Genomic DNA, 17394 nt, shown 5'->3' with positions numbered 1-17394 from the left:
ATGATTAATGATGTTGAGCATTCTTTCATGTGTTTGTTGGCAGTCTGTATATCTTCTTTGGAGAAATGCCTATTTAAGTCTTCTGCCCATTTTTGGATTGGGTTGTTTGTTTTTTTGCTATTGAGCTGCATGAGCTGTTTATAAATTTTGGAGATTAATCCTTTGTCAGTTGCTTCATTTGCAAATATTTTCTCCCATTCTGAGGGTTGTCTTTTGGTCTTGTTTATGGTTTCCTTTGCTGTGCAAAAGCTTTGAAGTTTCATTAGGTCCCATGTGTTTATCTTTGTTTTTATTTCCATTTCTCTAGGAGGTGGGTCCAAAAGGATCTTGCTGTGATTTATGTCATAGAGTGTTCTGCCTGTGTTTTCCTCTAAGAGTTTGATAGTTTCTGGCCTTACATTTAGGTCTTTAATCCATTTTGAGCTTATTTTTGTGTATGGTGTTAGGGAATGATCTAATCTCATACTTTTACATGTCCCTGTCCAGTTTTCCCAGCACCACTTATTGAAGAGGCTGTCCTTTCTCCACTGTACATTCCTGCCTCCTTTATCAAAGATAAGTTGGCCATATGTGCGTGGGTTTATCTCTGGGCTTTCTATCCTGATCCACTGATCTATCTTTCTGTTTTTATGCCAGTACCACACTGTCTTAATTACTGTAGCTTTGTAGTATAGTCTGAAGTCAGGGAGCCTGATTCCTCCAGCTCCTTTTTTCGTTCTCAAGATTGCTTTGGCTATTCGGGGTCTTTTGTTTTTCCAAACAAATTGTGAAATTTTTTGTTCTAGTTCTGTGAAAAATGCCAGTGGTAGTTTGATAGGGATTGCATTGAATCTGTAGATTGCTTTGGGTAGTAGAGTCATTTTCACAATATTGATTCTTCCAATCCAGGAGCATGGTATATCTCTCCATCTATTTGTATCATCTTTAATTTCTTTCATCAGTGTCTTATAATTTTCTGCATACAGGTCTTTTGTCTCCTTAGGTAGGTTTATTCCTAGATATTTTATTCTTTTTGTTGCAATGGTAAATGGGAGTGTTTTCTTGATTTCATTTTCAGATTTTTCATCATTAGTGTACAGGAATGCCAGAGATTTCTGTACATTAATTTTGTAACCTGCTACTTTACCAAATTCATTGATTAGCTCTAGTAGTTTTTCGGTAGCATCTTTAGGATTCTCTATGTATAGTATCATGTCATCTGCAAACAGTGACAGCTTTACTTCTTCTTTTCCGATTTGGATTCCTTTTATTTCCTTTTCTTCTCTGATTGCTGTGGCTAAAACTTCCAAAACTAGGTTGAATAAGAGTGGTGAGAGTGGGCAGCCTTGTCTTGTTCCTGATCTTAGTGGAAATGGTTTCAGTTTTTCACCATTGAGGACAATGTTGGCTGTGGGTTTGTCATATATGGCCTTTATTATGTTGAGGAAAGATCCCTCTATGCCTACTTTCTGCAGGGTTTTTATCATAAATGGGTGTTGAATTTTGTCAAAAGCTTTCTCTGCATCTATTGAGATGATCATATGGTTTTTCTCCTTCAGTTTGTTAATATGGTGTATCACGTTGATTGATTTGCGTATATTGAAGAATCCTTGCATTCCTGGAATAAACCCCACTTGATCATGGTGTATGATCCTTTTAATGTGCTGTTGGATTCTGTTTGCTAGTATTTTGTTGAGGATTTTTGCATCTATGTTCATCAGTGATATTGGCCTGTAGTTTTCTTTCTTTGTGACATCCTTGTCTGGTTTTGGTATCAAGGTGATGGTGGCCTCGTAGAATGAGTTTGGGAGTGTTCCTTCCTCTGAAATTGTTTGGAAGAGTTTGAGAAGGATGGGTGTTAGCTCTTCTCTAAATGTTTGATAGAATTCGCCTGTGAAGCCATCTGGTCCTGGGCTTTTGTTTGATGGAAGATTTTTAATCACAGTTTCAATTTCAGTGCTTGTGATTGGTCTATTCATATTTTCTATTTCTTCCTGAGTCAGTCTTGGCAGGTTGTGCATTTCTAAGAATTTGTCCATTTCTTCCAGGTTGTCCATTTTATTGGCATAGAGTTGCTTGTAGTAATCTCTCATGATCTTTTGTATTTCTGCAGTGTCAGTTGTTACTTCTCCTTTTTCATTTCTAATTCTATTGATTTGAGTCTTCTCCCTTCTTTTCTTGATGAGTCTGGCTAATGGTTTGTCAATTTTGTTTATCTTCTCAAAGAACCAGCTTTTAGTTTGGTTGATCTTTGCTATCGTTTCCTTCATTTCTTTTTCATTTATTTCTGATCTGATCTTTATGATTTCTTTCCTTCTGCTAGCTTTGGGGGTTTTTTGTTCTTCTTTCTCTAATTGCTTTAGGTGCAGGGTCAGGTTGTTTACTCGAAATGTTTCCTGTTTCTTAAGGTGGGATTGTATTGCTATAAACTTCCCCCTTAGAACTGCTTTTGCTGCATCCCATAGGTTTTGGGTTGTCGTGTCTCCATTGTCATTTGTTTCTAGGTATTTTTTAATTTCCTCTTTGATTTCTTCAGTGATCACTTCGTTATTGAGTAGTGTATTGTTTAGCCTCCATGTGTTTGTATTTTTTACAGATCTTTTCCTGTAATTGATGTCTAGTCTCATAGCATTGTGGTCGGAAAAGATACTTGATACAATTTCAATTTTCTTAAATTTACCAAGGCTTGATTTGTGACCCAAGATATGATCTATCCTGGAGAATGTTCCATGAGCACTTGAGAAAAATGTGTATTCTGTTGTTTTTGGATGAAATGTCCTATAAATATCAACTAAGTCCATCTTGTTTAATGTATCATTTAAAGCTTGTGTTTCCTTATTTATTTTCATTTTGGACGATCTGTCCATTGGTGAAAGTGGGGTGTTAAAGTCCCCTACTATGATTGTGTAACTGTCGATTTCCCCTTTTATGGCTGTTAGTATTTGCCTTATGTATTGAGGTGCTCCTATGTTGGGTGCATAAATATTTACAATTGTTATATCTTCTTCTTGGATCGATCCCTTGATCATTATGTAGTGTCCTTCTTTGTCTCTTCTAATAGTCTTTATTTTAAAGTCTATTTTGTCTGATATAAGAATTGCTACTCCAGCTTTCTTTTGATTTCCATTTGCATGGAATATCTTTTTCCATCCCCTTACTTTCAATCTGTATGTGTCTTTAGGTCTGAAGTGGGTCTCTTGTAGACAGCATATATATGGGTCTTGTTGTTGTATCCATTCAGCCACTCTGTGTCTTTTGGTGGGAGCATTTAGTCCATTTACATTTAAGGTAATTATTGATATGTATGTTCCTATTCCCATTTCCTTAATTGCTTTGGGTTCGTTATTGTAGGTATATTCCTTCTCTTGTGTTTCTTGCCTAGAGAAGTTCCTTTAGCATTTGTTGTAAAGCTGGTTTGGTGGTGCTGAACTCTCTCAGCTTTTGCTTGTCTGTAAAGGTTTTAATTTCTCCATCAAATCTGAATGAGATTCTTGCTGGGTAGAGTAATCTTGGCTGCAGGTTTCTCTCCTTCATCACTTTAATTATGTCCTGCCACTCCCTTCTGGCTTGTAGAGTTTCTGCTGAGAGATCAGCTGTTAACCTGATGGGGATTCCCTTGTGTGTTATTTGTTGTTTTTCCCTTGCTGCTTTTAATATGATTTCCTTGTGTTTAATTTTTGACAGTTTGATTAATATGTGTCTTGGTGTATTTCTCCTTGGATTTATTCTGTATGGGACTCTCTGTGCCTCCTGGAGTTGATTAACTATTTCCTTTCCCATATTGGGGAAGTTTTCAACTATAATCTCTTCAAATATTTTCTCAGTCCCTTTCTTTTTCTCTTCTTCTTCTGGAACCCCTATAATTCGAATGTTGGTGCGTTTAATGTTGTCCCAGAGGTCTCTGAGACTGTCCTCTGTTCTTTTCATTCTTTTTTCTTTATTTTGCTCTGCATCAGTTATTTCCACTATTTTATCTTCCACCTCACTTATCCGTTCTTCTGCCTCAGTTATTCTGCTATTGATCCCATCTAGAGTATTTTTATTTCATGTATTGTGTTTTTAATCGATGCTTGATTCATCTTTAGTTCTTCTAGGTCCTTGTTAACTGTTTCTTGCATTTTGTCTATTCTATTTCCAAGATTTTGGATCATCTTTACCATCATTATTCTGAATTCTTTTTCAGGTAGACTGCCTATTACCTCTTCATTTGTTAGGCCTGGTAGGTTTTTATCTTGCTCCTTCACCTGCTGTGTGTTTTTCTGTCTTCTCATTTTGCTTATGTTACTGTGTTTGGGGTCTCCTTTTTGCAGGCTGCAGATTCGTAGTTCCCGTTGTTTTTCGTGTCTGACCCCAGTGGCTAAGGTTGTTTCAGTAGGTTGTGTAGGCTTCCTGGTGGGGGGGACTAATGCCTGTGTTCTGTTGGTTGAGGCTCGATCTTGTCTTTCTGGTGGACAGGTCCACGTCTGGTGGTGTGTTTTGGGGTGCCTATGGCCTTATTATGTTTTTAGGTAGCTTCTCTGCTAATTGGTGGGGTTGTGTTCCTGCCTTGCTAGTTGCTTGGCATAGGGTGACCAGCACTGTAGCTTGCTGGTCGTTGACTGAAGCTGGGTGCTGGTGTTGGGATGGAGATCTCTGGGAGATTTTCGCTGCTTGATATTATGTGGAGCTGGGAGGTCTCTTGTGGACCCGGGTCCTGGAGTTGGCTCTCCCACTTCAGAGGCACAGCACTGGCTCCTGGCTGCAGCACCAAGAGCCTTTCATCCACCCGGCTCAGAATAACAGGGAGAAAAAGCAGAAAGAAAGAATTAGTAGAAGAAAGAAAGAGAGAGGGAAAGAAAGGAAGAAGGGAAGAAAGGAAGGAAGGAAGGAAGAAAGAAAGAATGGAGGGAGGGAGTGAGGAAGGATGGAAAGAAAGAAGGAAAGAAAGGAGGGAGGGAGGGAGCAATGAAAGCAAAAGGAAGAGTGAATGGAAGAAGGGAGGGAGGGAGGAAGGAAAGAAAGAAAGAAAGACAGGAGGGAGGGAGGGAGGAAGGAAAGAAAAAGAAAGTGGAAAGAAGAAGGGTGGGAGGGAGGGAGGAAAGAAAAAGAAAGAAGGAAAGGAAGAGCGGAGGGAGGGAGGGAGGAAGGGAAGGTAGGAAAAAAAGAAAGAGCAGGTAAAGTAAAATAGAATAAAGTATGAAATATAGTAGCGTTATTAAAATTAGAAAGTAATTATTGGAAAAAAAAAAAAACAGACCGATAGAACCCTGGGACATATGGTGGAAGCAAAGCTATACAGAGAGAATCTTACACAGAAGATTACACATACACATTCACAAAAAGAGAGCAGGGGGAAAAATCAAAAATCTTGCTCTCCAAGCCCACCTCCTCAATTTGGGATAATTCGTTGTAAAAAGAGGAAAAGGGCAAGAAGTCTGAAATCTTGCTCTCTAAGTCCACCTCCTTACTTTGGAATAATTCGTTGTAAAAAGAGGAAAAGGGGGGAAAGTCTTAAATCCTGTCCTCAAAGTCCACTTCCTCAATTTGGGATGATTCGCTGTCCATTCATGTACTCCACAGACGCAGGGCACATCAAATGGACCGTGGAGCTTTAATCCGCTACCTCCGAGGCTGCACAGAGAGATTTCCCTGACTCTGCTCTCACAGCTCCCGGGTCTCAGCCTTGGACCTGGCCCCGCCTCTGTGCGTAGGTCGCCGGAGGGCGTCCGTTCTTCGCTCAGACAGGACGGGTTTAAAGGAGCCGCTGATTCGGGGGCTCTGGCTCACTCAGGCAGAGGGGAGGGAGGGGCGCGCAGTGTGGGGCGGGCCTGCGGCGGCAGAGGCCGGCGTGACGTTGCAGCAGCCCGTGGCGCTCCGTGCGCTTTCCCGGGAAAGCCGTCCCCGGGTCTCGGGACCCCGGCAGTGGCGGGGTGCACAGGTCCCCCGGAAGGCGGGGCGGACAGTGACCCGCGCTCGCACACAGGCCCCGCGGCTGCGGCGGCGGCGGGCGGCGGCAGGCGGCGGCGGGGGCGGGCCGCGGGGGCGGCGGCGGGCCGCGGCGGCGGCGGGCGGCGGCCCGCGGCGGGCCGCGGCGGGCGGTGGGCGGCGGCGGCGGCCCACGCCCGTCTCCGAGGTCCACGCCTTACCCGCGGCTCGCGCCTGTCTCCGGCGCTTCCCTAAGCAGCCCTCTTAATGCCCTCTCCTCGCACACCAGGAAACAAAAGTGAAAAAAGTCTCTTGCCTCTTCAGCAGCTCCAGACCCTTTCCCCGGACTCCCTCCGGGCTAGCCGTGGTGCACTAACCCCTTCAGGCTCTCTTCCTGCCGCCAGCCTGCTGGGTCTTTCTGACACTGACTCAAGATTCAAAGCCAGTGGGCACTTTTGGGGGTGATGGATAGGTTCACTGTCTTCATTGTGGTGACAGTTTCATGGATCTCTACATATGTCAAAGCATATCAAATTGCACATTTGAAATAATTGTAGTTCATTATATGTATTCTTACCTTAATAGCACTATTTAAATAGTATAGTCTGGAGAGAGCCCTGGTGCCTAAAGCTGGGGGGCGGCAGGGAGGGGAGTGGAAGATGAAACAGAGTGGGGGGCAAAGGTCAACAGGCCAGCTTCATGTAGAGGCCAGACTGGCCAAGAGAGGCAAACCGAGGCTCCTCTACCCAGCTCTTCTGGAGGGTCCTAGACATCTTTCTGGGTCGTGGTTTGTCAATAGCAAGTTAAACTTGTAGCTGATGTTAGCTTTGATGGAGAAACTACTTCTTCTTCCTCTTTAGGCCTAGCTCTCTGCTCCTCTAACCATCTTTTACTCACTGAGCCTCAGTCTGGGAAGGGCAAACTCCCTTCCTTTAGGAGTGGCATTGAGAAAATTCTCAATGGCTAGAACTGTTGAGGGATAGCATTGCTCAAATGGGTTGCCCTGAAGCAGATAGTGAGGCATGAATTTGTAGCAAGCCATTTATTAAGCTCTTAGGGGACATAGGTAAGGGGATGGGGAAGCAGGACAAAGTCTGGACAGACAAAGGCCTATGAGGGCAGCTTCTGCCGATCCCGCAGGGAAGTCTGGAGTGGGAAGAACACCTCAGATGTCCCAAGCTGAGTTGGGCTTCCATGCTGTGGCCCACCACCCGCTGGGAGAGGAGGAGGATGCCTACTTCCAGGCACGCCCTGCATTCTTCACTCCAGCAGCCAAGGGCAGCTCCCCCAGAAGAGGTGGGAGTGCTGCTGTGGGAGGTGGACAGGGGCCCAGCAATGATGAAAGGTGCTCTGGATGCAGCATCAACACTGTCCATGACAAGCCAGTGTCTCCTTCAAATCCCAGCAAGTCCAGGGCTTGGTCGACAGAGGTAATGGAAAGGCAGCCTCGTTTGGAGGAAGGTGAGCCTTGGCGTCCAGAGACCCCAGACTTAATTATCACACAATTCTTTTACTTGGCCGTGTGCTTTCAGCCTATAGGGCAAACCAGGCTTAGTTACACACATCTGACACATTCTTCCACTGCTCGCGTCAGAGGTATGCAGAAAGATCAGTTTTCAAAAAGTGCTACACCTTCGATTTTAGTTTGACTACTAATTTTGTCACACTACTATTATATTCTGCTGGAGACATGTTGGGTATCCGCCTATGGGGCCTGTGGGGTGGGAGGGAGAGCAGGGAGAGTGTGAGGGGTCAGTGCTCAGAGAGTCAGCTGACTGGTTTCACAGGCAGGACCACATGCCGCTGCACAGAACAGAATGTGGGGACTGGAAATGTGAAGACTGTTTAGTCCACAGGCCTCATTGTACAGATGGGAAACTGAGGCCTAGAAAGGAGGGACTCTCCACTCCTTTAGCTTATATTTACCCAGCACCTCTCTGTGCCAGGGCTTGCACCAGAGCCTGGGAACAGAATACCAGGATGCCACAGACTCCGACCTTTTAGCTTTTCACCTTGAAATAATTATAGAGTCACAAGAAGTTGTAAATATGGTACAGAAAGGTTCCAAGTGCTCTTCACACAGTTTTCCCCAGTGGCAACATCTGGAATAAAATTACAGTGTAATATTAAAACCAGGAAACTGACATTGGTACAAGCACACAGTGTTTACATGTACTAATTAATGTGTGTACAGGGGTATGTGTGTGTGTGTGTGTGTGTGTGTGTGTGCATAGTTCTATGTACTGCTATCACAGGTATAGATTTGTGTGCCCATCATACAATCGCGACATGGAGCTTTTCTGTCACTGCAAAGGAGCTCCCTCTGTGTCCCCTTCATAGTTGTGAACACCCCACCCCCCCACTCCTAGGCCACTGCTAAACTACTTTCCATCTCAGACCTTGCTTTTAGGGGGCTCACCTCTTCGGAGGGAGAGAGATTCAGATACAAATCTTGGCAATACGAGGAATAGTAAATGCCTATATAAGTATAGGAATGAAATAATACCATGGCATTTGGGTGCAGTTAATGTCACACTCCTGAGGGTGTCTAAGTCACATTGAATCCATTGAAAGGGGACCAGAAATGGGGTGGTTTCAGCCATTAAAAAGAATGAGGTCGCACTGAGTTAGCTGACGTAGAACAACCTTCAAAGCAGACGACGGAAGGCAAAGGACAGAACGGTACATTCTGACTTGTGTGTGTGTGTGTGTGTGTGTGTGTGTGTGTGTGGAAGCTCTGTAATCAGATGTCATGTGTACATACACAAACAAACACCACTAATGGTATCACCTGTGGAAAGTGAGACCAGCGGCTGAGGAGGGAGGGATGCTCGTCTCCTTGTCTACTCTCGTGCTATTTCAGTTTTCACTGCGTGCGTGACTTGCTTTTATTAAAAGGAAATGGAATCATTTTGGACCCTCCTTAAGCAAGGAGGAACGTATCCTGTATATTTGTATCTTCATATCGCCATATCCTTGCTTTCTCCTCTCCCTTGGGTTTGCAAAAGGCCCTCTAGGGACTTAGCAATCTAAAAAGGGGGTTGTGCAGCCTCTAGTTGCCATGGTAGCTGTTGCTCCTGGTGACACAAGATGCAGGCCTGGCCCTCCCAGCCCTGTGAGCAGGGGGCTTGGAACCTCCACACCACCCTGGGTACCGGATGTTAAAAAAAGATGTCTCTATCAGTGCTAGCGTGTGATGAGTTGGCTGTGTGATTTCAGGAAGACACTGCGTTCAGTGGTCTGCACTGCATGGTGTACGCTTTCTAAAGACAAATGTTCTTTACCTAAAAACATCTTTACCTCTACCTCGGAGCACCAAGACCCATTCTTCTCCCCGCTGGGATAATCTGGTTTAACTGCCTCTACTGGTTTCTAAACACAGAGTCTGGTTTAGCCTCTGGTTGTCTTGGAGGCAGCCCATTCTCACACCAGGGTCCCCTCCCAGCCCATTCAACTTCCTCTCTCAGACCCAGAAACAGGGAGAATTGTTTATTGCTTCTTAAGGGGCTGGAGAACCCTTATTGACCACAAGAAGAAAATCGAGCTACCTTCCAGTGAGTGGGGCTCATGTCAAGACAGCTTTTGTTCTCTTCTGGTGAGTCAACAAGGGCAATAAATGACATAAATTAATTTCTTAATAAACTATTGTGATACATTAAATTCCCAATAGGTTCTTCTGCTTCAATTCAAGTGTGTGTTGATAGAATAAAAGTAAAATGCAGTGAGAACTAGAGGAGAGAACTAAATTAGCTCTCTTGGGGAGGAGTGGGCTGGGGAAGGGAATTTTTGTGGTGGCCCTTGAAGGTTGGGTAGGAGTTCACCAGGTGAAGAAATGAGAAGGCGAGCTATCATATGCTTGGTGCTAAAACCAGGGACCTGACTCTGACCAGAGATTTTCTGAACTATTCCATGCTGCCATGGCCCCGACCCCTCTCTATCTCCAGGACTGAAGGCATATGTTCCGGTGAACTTAGAGCCTGGAGAGAGGCGATGCTGTCTTGTCAGCTGGCCAGGACATGTTCAGTCCAGATGGAGCCTGTAATACGCCGATGTGGACCGAATTGCCAGATACTGCACTTCTCCTGTGGAACCAGTGTCCTGGGAACAGGCCGGGACTGCTGCCCTAAAGTAAGACCTTACCATTCATGCTGTGATTTCTGTGGGTGCAAACTAGACAGGGTTAAAAGACTGGGGAAAAAAGAAAGGCAAGGCAAGGTGGAGAAAGCAGGAAAGGCCAGGCAAGTTTGCTTTGGGGAAGGTCTCAGGCCACGACTCACAGTGGGAACATGATTCACAGACATCCTCCAAGGCCTGATTGTTCAAGGCTCACATTTCCTTACTCTGGGACTCCCAAAGCCTGATGGTTCTTGGCACTTCTCAAAAACAAAAGGCAAAAATAATATTTTAATTTTCTCCAACAGAAAGTCTGCATTATAGCTACTAGCCTTATTCCAAGAACCAATTCGTAGGAAATTGGATTAGGACATAAATTTACAGAGTTCCTGGATCGGCCCAGGATTCTTTTTCCACTTATGCCACATCTGCCTTCTTCTTCTTTGCGTCTGAGATGCAGAGCCCAGCCTTGGGTTTTGCAGTCACCCCCTCAGTGTGGAGGCTGGTGGAAAGAGCCGCATTAGGGGACCAGGGCTCTAGTCCCAACTCCACCAACTCCTGAGATACCGCCAGGAGACCACATCCACTCCATGGGCCTCAGTTTCCCCATCTAGAAAGGAAATGTTGTACTAGATCTTTCATAGAAAAAAATCTGCATAACCCATTTTTTAAGGAGGGGAGTCAGTTAAAATTTTACCCACATAACTGAAAATTAAAGTGTTTGGAAGCCACTGGAATAAATCATCTTCAAGGCTGTACCCAGACCTAATTTCTGTAAGTCTCTAGACTTCTCCAGGCTCAAAAGTGGAAGTAGAGTGGGGAGGAGGGAGGTGGTTTGGCTTCAGCCAGGTGCCCGTAGCAACCCTCCCACCATTGACCTCTTTTAATAAAGGACTGTGTCTCACACATGTCACCTGTCTCCTGGGCTGAATGGTGGTGGCACTGGCAACTGGCTCTTGCTGCACATGTTTCTGATGGCTGGAGCAGTGAGGGGGTCTCCTGTGCTAAGGATGCAGAAGGGGGTGGGAGGGGAGTGGGGTGGCTGAGGAGGAGAGGTTCTTGCCCAGCCTCCAAGCCCTGCCCCATGCTCTCTGGAGAACAGACCACGCCAGGAAGGAGAAGGCAAGGGGCACAGATCATGTATCCAGTGTGACCCACTGGAGTGTGTCCTTGCAGTGTCTCAGTGGAGTCACACAACCTCATGGGGGTAAGTCTGAGTGTTACTGAGTCCAAGCTCATACTGCTTGCTGCACGACAGGCCAGTCAATTGAGAGGCGAGGTGTTGGGGCAAGGAACAGCGATTTTATTCAGAAAGCCAGCAGATGAGGAGATGGTGGACTCGTGTCCCAAAGAACCATCTTGCCCAGGTTTGGATGCTAGTTCCTTTTATAGAACAAAGAGGGGGAGGTGAGGAGGTAAAGTAAAAAGAAGGCGATCGGTTGTTGGAAATATTTCCTTGTTCTGGCCAGACTCCAGAGGGGATGTGTTAATTTCTTCCTTCCTGCAGCCATTCACAGGTAGGCCTTGGGGGGGGGGCGGTTCCTGTGAGCTAAACAAAGGTATTTTAACTTAACACTCAGGCAAGGGAGGCAGGGTTCCTGGAGAATGGGCCGTTATGTATACTTTAAGCTCTAGGCAACATCCCTTTAGTGATTAACTTGTAGCAGAAGGAATACAATACAAAGGTTAAAGTGAAAGCACCATCCCAGCATGGAGTCAGATTTGTTCTTCCCTGTTTCAGGAGCAGTCCGTTTTTACGGGTAAGAAAAGTGGGGAACAGGGAGAGGAAGCACACTGGCCTCAGGCAACAAGTGGTGAGTCCAAAGTGCTGATTCTGGGGGCAGTGGGGTGAGCGGGAGCATCAGGACCATGACCCCTGGGTAGGCAGTTGGGGCCACATGAACTCACCTATTTCTGCTTCAAGAAGACTAGTCAGGATTCTTTTTCTGGGACTTGGGAAACAAAGCAGGTGGTTGAGAATAATCAAAACGACCTTCTGAATGAGTGAAAATGAACTGTCTCTTCTGGGTCAGGTGCTTCCTCATGTGGTGTTTCATTGAATCCTCACAACCATGTGCTTTGGTATTTGGGGAAGACACCCCTCACCCCCCACAGAGAACTCAGAGAGGGTGAGGGGGCTGCCAGGGAGGGCAGAGCTCCATCCAAGGCCAGCCCCTCTCACTCACAGGTCTTGTTCCCATCAGGGGGCCCGCTGGCCAGACTTGCCAAACAGCTGATTGTCCCATGTGAGTTCCATGAGTACAGTCAGCCCCTCCCTCCTGTCCCTGACCCAGTGCTGGGTACGGAGGAGATGCTCAGAACCAGAGCATGAGTGTTTTCCAGCCTATTTTAAAGTGTTTGAAGCCACTGTTGTGAACTGCTCTCCCGCACCCCTCTTTCCACCTGTGTGCTCCTATGTGCCAGAAAGGCTTCCAACAGCTAAAGGGAAAACAAGTCTTTCCCTTTAGCAGGAAACTATACCTCAGTGGGGTCCTAGGAAAGGAGAACTGTGCTGGGAGTCTAGTACTGGAGCAAGCACAAGCCCACTGCATGCTTCAGTTTCCCCATCTATGCCATGAGGGTGCCTTTGGTGAGCCTTAAGCCCTCTTCAGAGCCCATGACCCCTGACCCTTTATGGGTGGAGCTTCCAATCTCTCCCAGGAGCAGGGCCCAGAAGGAATCCCTTTCTAGGTTTGCCATCCAGAGGCAGCCACACAGAGACACCATCTCTGTGGCCCTTGCTGCTTTTCTACTTAAAAATAGTCCTCACTCAGCTTTGACTAGATCAAAGGAACACACTGCTGGAACTTACTGGCCAGAGGCTGTCACTGTTAACTCTTGCCCGCTGGTTACAGGTGGAATATAGCAAGTCCTGTGGGGACATAAAAAAGAAATAATGAATATAAGTTCTGTGAGGGCAGGAACCATTGATCATCTATGTATCTCTTGGAGGGCATAGAATATTTCTATGCCATAAAGAAGAAATAAGGAATATAAGTTCTGTGAGGGCAGGAACCATTGATCATCTATGTATCTCTTAGATAGCATAGAATATTTCTTGAAGGAATGTTTGAATGAAATAGTGAATGAGCAGAGGTGATTCCTACCTAGAGCTGATAGGCTCGTTGGGGAGAGAAGAGATATATACACAAAAAGTTAAATAATGATCTAAGGACCAAGTTACCATGCAAAGCAATGGTATGACATGTTGCAAGACAGCGTTTGTGGTGCAGGAACACAGTGTAACTAATTCTGGGCTGAGGAGAGCAGGAAGAGCCTCTAGAAGAAGTTGGACTTTGGGCTGGGCCTTGAGGGGTGAGTCCGGCTTGAGGGGTGTGGAGCCCCCATATGCTTGCCCTGAAGAGGCAGTTCCTGCAAAGTTTCCGTGTTGGAAATGAGCAAAACCTGCTCAAGCTCTCCAACAGAGGATGTGTCTCTGCTATGGAGAGAAGGGAGACTGGACAGGACTGGTGGGGCTCAGAGTGTTCTGGCCCAGGCTCTGCCCCTCAGTTTGTCTGTCTGACAGATGGAGGTCAGAATGTCTACCCCACTGGGATCTTGTTGGGATTTCCTGGCATGTGTTTGCACAAGCATTCTGCGGTCTGAGAAATGTTTTGCAAATACTCACTGTAATCCCAAGTGAAACCTGTCGCTCAAGGCAGGCAGTGTTTGTTCTCTCTGTGTTTTCCTCAAGCTGAGGGACGGCGACTCAAGGCCCAGGAAACAAACACTGACCAAATCAGTAACCTTTTATAGAGCTGCTACTGTGGGTGGAGCCCCACAGGGGATACTAGAGGAGGAAGACGGGTGCCAGCCATCCAGGGCTTAAAAAGGAGATAAGAAAAGCGGGTGAAAACTGAGATTTTGTGTATCAGCTGAAAATGATAATAGAACTTGCTGGAATGATATTAGGTCAACTTAACTGCCCTGTTTTCCATGAGAAGGTCATTTCAACCCCAAAGGTGTGAGACTGGGGTGGGGTGATAGGCCATATTCCATCTCATTAGCATGAGCCCTAGTGATATCAACAGGAAAACAGAGCCTCTGCTTCCTTTTCTTGGCCCCAGGGAACAGCTTCTTGTGAGCCTCTCTCCCAGACACAAGGTACATACTGTGGGTGAGGTCAACTTTGATGGTTCTAAAAATGTATAGGGCTTCCCTGGTGGTGCAGTGGTTGAGAGTCCACCTGCTGATGAGGGGGACGCGGGTTCATGCCCCGGTCCGGGAGGATCCCACGTGCCGCGGAGTGGCTGGGCCCGTGAGCCATGGCCACTGAGCCTGTGCATCCGGAGCCTGTGCTCTGCAGCGGGAGAGGCCACAGCAGTGAGAGGCCCACGTACCGCAAAAAAAAAAAAAATGTATACCCCTGTGTCTGCTCTTACACTGTGTGCCAAGGCAGGGAGAACAGGAGAAGATCTCCACTGGGCAGAGGAGGGACTGGATCCTGAACAGGGGAGGTGACTTTCCCAGGCCAGACAGTAAGTTAGCCTGGGCATAGAAGCCCCCTCTCCTGATTAACGCCTGGGGCTGTTTTGGTTCCTGCCGGCCCTGCTTAGAACTGGAGTTGGGCATTGGGAATGGTTGACTGGAGTGGGGAGATTCCTCTGTGGGATGCTGATGTGGCTAGTCTACTACAGTCATTCACTAAATATCAACTGAGTAACTATTATAATCCAGGCACTGCTCTAGTGTTGAGATTCATTCGAGAATAAAACAGACACAAGTCCCCATCCTCATGGAGCTTACATTCTAGTGGGGGAAGAGGCAGACAAAAAACAATAAGGAAGCACATTATATAGCACATTAGAAGATGATACGTGCTGTGGAAAGAAGGGACTAGAGCAGGATAATGGGGTTATCAGTAGTTTGGGGTGGGTGAGAGCCACCTTTAAGACAGGGTGCTCAGGGTAGACTTCATTAAGAAGGTGTGAGATGAGCAAAAGCTTGAAGGAGGGGAGGGAGTTAGCCAGGTAGATCTCTGGAAGAAGAATGTTCCAGGCAGAGGGAATGGTCAGTGCAAAGGCCCTGGGGCAGAAGTGTGCCTGGTATGTTCAAGAAATACTGAGGAGGCCAGTGTGGCTGGAGCTGAGTGAGCAAGGGGAGAGCCCAAGATGAGGGCACACAGGTCATGGGGCCATGTCATGGGGGGAGTATGGAGGGCTTTGTGGTTATTCTAAGTGGGATGAGAAACCATCAAAAGGTTTTAAGCCGGGGAGTGACCCATCTAATTTACAATTGAACAGGATCTCCAGGGCAGCTGAATAGAGAACAGACTATAAGGGGATGAAGGTGGAACAGAGGGTGAGTTAGGAGGCTGTCCAGGTGAGCTGCGATGGTCCCTCTGGCTAGGGTGGGACCTGCGGAGGGGCAGTCAGATTCTATATCTATTTCTAATGTAGAAGTAGAAGCAGCAAGATTTGCTTGTGGTTTGGATGTCAGATATGTGGGAAAGAAAGGAATAGATGAGTACTCCATAGTTCTGAGGTGAATGGGTAAGGGGTCTTTTACTGAGATGGGAACAGCGGGTGGCTCAGAGTTAGAGGTACTGTGAGTCCAGTTTTGGACGTGTTAAGTTTGAGATGCATATTGACATCCAAGTGAAGATGTTAACTGGCCGTTGGAATTACTGGACCACAGTTCAGGGCCAAGGTTGGGAATGGAGACATGCACTTGTTGATGAGCTAGTTGACAAGGAATTTTGTTTAGATAGAAAAGATAGGCTGAGCCCAACTTATAAAGGCCAGATAAAAGAACAGGAACTATCCATAAGTCAGGACACTGAGAAGGAGACAGTGAGTTAGAAGGAGACCAGGAGAGGGTGGGATTCTGGAAGTCAAGAGAAGACAGAGGTTCAAGAAGGAAAGAAAATTCACCTTCGTCAAACACTGCTAAGGGCTGAGAATGACCCCTTGGCTTGGCCATGAGGACGTTGTTGTTCATCTTATTAAGAAAGTTTTCCTTGGGCGATAGAAGTCTGATTGGAGTGGGTTCCAAAAAAAAAAAAAAAGGGAAATGATGAAGTGGAGACTGAATATAAGCAACTCTTTCAGGAGGTTTTGCTATTAAGGAGAAACTGGGCAATAGCTAGAGGAAAGAGAAGAGGAAAATGATGCAGAAAGCAAGGAGATAATTGCAGGTCACAATCCTTGAGTGGGTGAGAGGATGAGGACTCCAGGGCACAGGGGGCGAGGCAGCCGCAGGGAGGAGCACATGCAGGTGAGCCATCATTTTCCCTATGGCTTGTCCGCCTCTCAGATGCCTTTCTGGACTCATCCTGGCAGAGGAAAGTGGCCTTAGCAGTGTTCCCACCCTACAGCAAGCAGAGCAAATCCATGGGCTACAGACTCAGGTCTTAAAATCAGCCCAAAGAATCAACAAATAATATGTTGTAGGGCTGGAGTGAAGACATCATGCTTATGACAAAAAAAAAAAAAAAATGTAGAAGAAAAGTGTTTTAAGCCAAAAAACAACCAGTTGGGAGTATGTCATGTAACGAAGCTCTGTATCCCCTCTACAGTAAAATATGTCCTACTTTACCCAAGAAATGAGGAAAGGAGGTTTTTGCTATTTTTCCTTCCATGATGATGTTTCACTTTGTTACTAATCAGACTAAGGCAAATAAAAATTGAAGATATCATTTTTTGCCAAATGGACATTTTTTTTTCTTGCTGTACGCGGGCCTCTCACTGTTGTGGCCTCTCCCGTTGCGGAGCACAGGCTCCTGACGCGCAGGCTCAGCGGCCATGGCTCATGGGCCTAGCCGCTCCGTGGCATGTGGGATCTTCCCCGACCGGGGCTCGAACCCATGTCCCCTGCATCGGCAGGCAGACTCTCAACCACTGCGCCACCAGGGAAGCCCCAACTATATATTTTTTTGTCTTGTTATCTCATTTTTTTTAACATCTTTATTGGAGTATAATTGCTTTACAATGCTGTGTTAGTTTCTGCTTTATAACAAAGTGAATCAGTTATACATATACATATGTTCCCATATCTCTTGCCTCTTGGTCTCCGTGCTTTGTGACCACCTAGAGGGGTGGGATAGGGAGGGTGGGAGGGAGACGCAAGTGGACAAATATTTTAAGGGATAATTCTTAGTATTCAAAAATGTTCTGTTAAACAGGCATTTCTTAAAACATGGTGGGAGTGAAAAATTGGTTCAAGATCTTTGAGAAGCAGTTTGGCTATTGGCTGTAACCAAAAGACTTAGGAAATTTCATACTTCTTGGGCTCAGTAATTTCTCTTTTGGGAATCCAGCCTAGAGAAACCATTGGAAACTTGGACAAAGATTTAATAACAAGATTTCTCAAAAACTTGTTTATGGTAATGGAATAAATATAAGAAAGTTAACTGTCCAAACATAGAAGACTAGTTTACAACATTTTTGACACATTCAT

General features: G+C 45.9%; 1 protein-coding gene across 1 annotated transcript in view; it reads left to right on the top strand.

The window, feature by feature from the left end:
* Positions 1-6995: 6995 nt before the first annotated feature.
* NOX5 (NADPH oxidase 5) overlaps positions 6996-17394 on the top strand; it is a 50046-nt gene continuing 39647 nt past the window's right edge. Inside the window, 1 exon segment of the mRNA XM_060096111.1 lies at positions 6996-7344. Within this exon segment, the coding sequence (XP_059952094.1) occupies positions 6996-7344 (349 nt within the window).

Source organism: Mesoplodon densirostris, chromosome 4 (assembly GCF_025265405.1).
Source record: "Mesoplodon densirostris isolate mMesDen1 chromosome 4, mMesDen1 primary haplotype, whole genome shotgun sequence".
NCBI classification, from domain to species: Eukaryota; Metazoa; Chordata; class Mammalia; order Artiodactyla; family Ziphiidae; genus Mesoplodon; species Mesoplodon densirostris.
The sequence above is the reverse complement of the archived record's forward strand: the minus strand, read 5'-3'. Positions and strand labels throughout refer to the sequence as shown.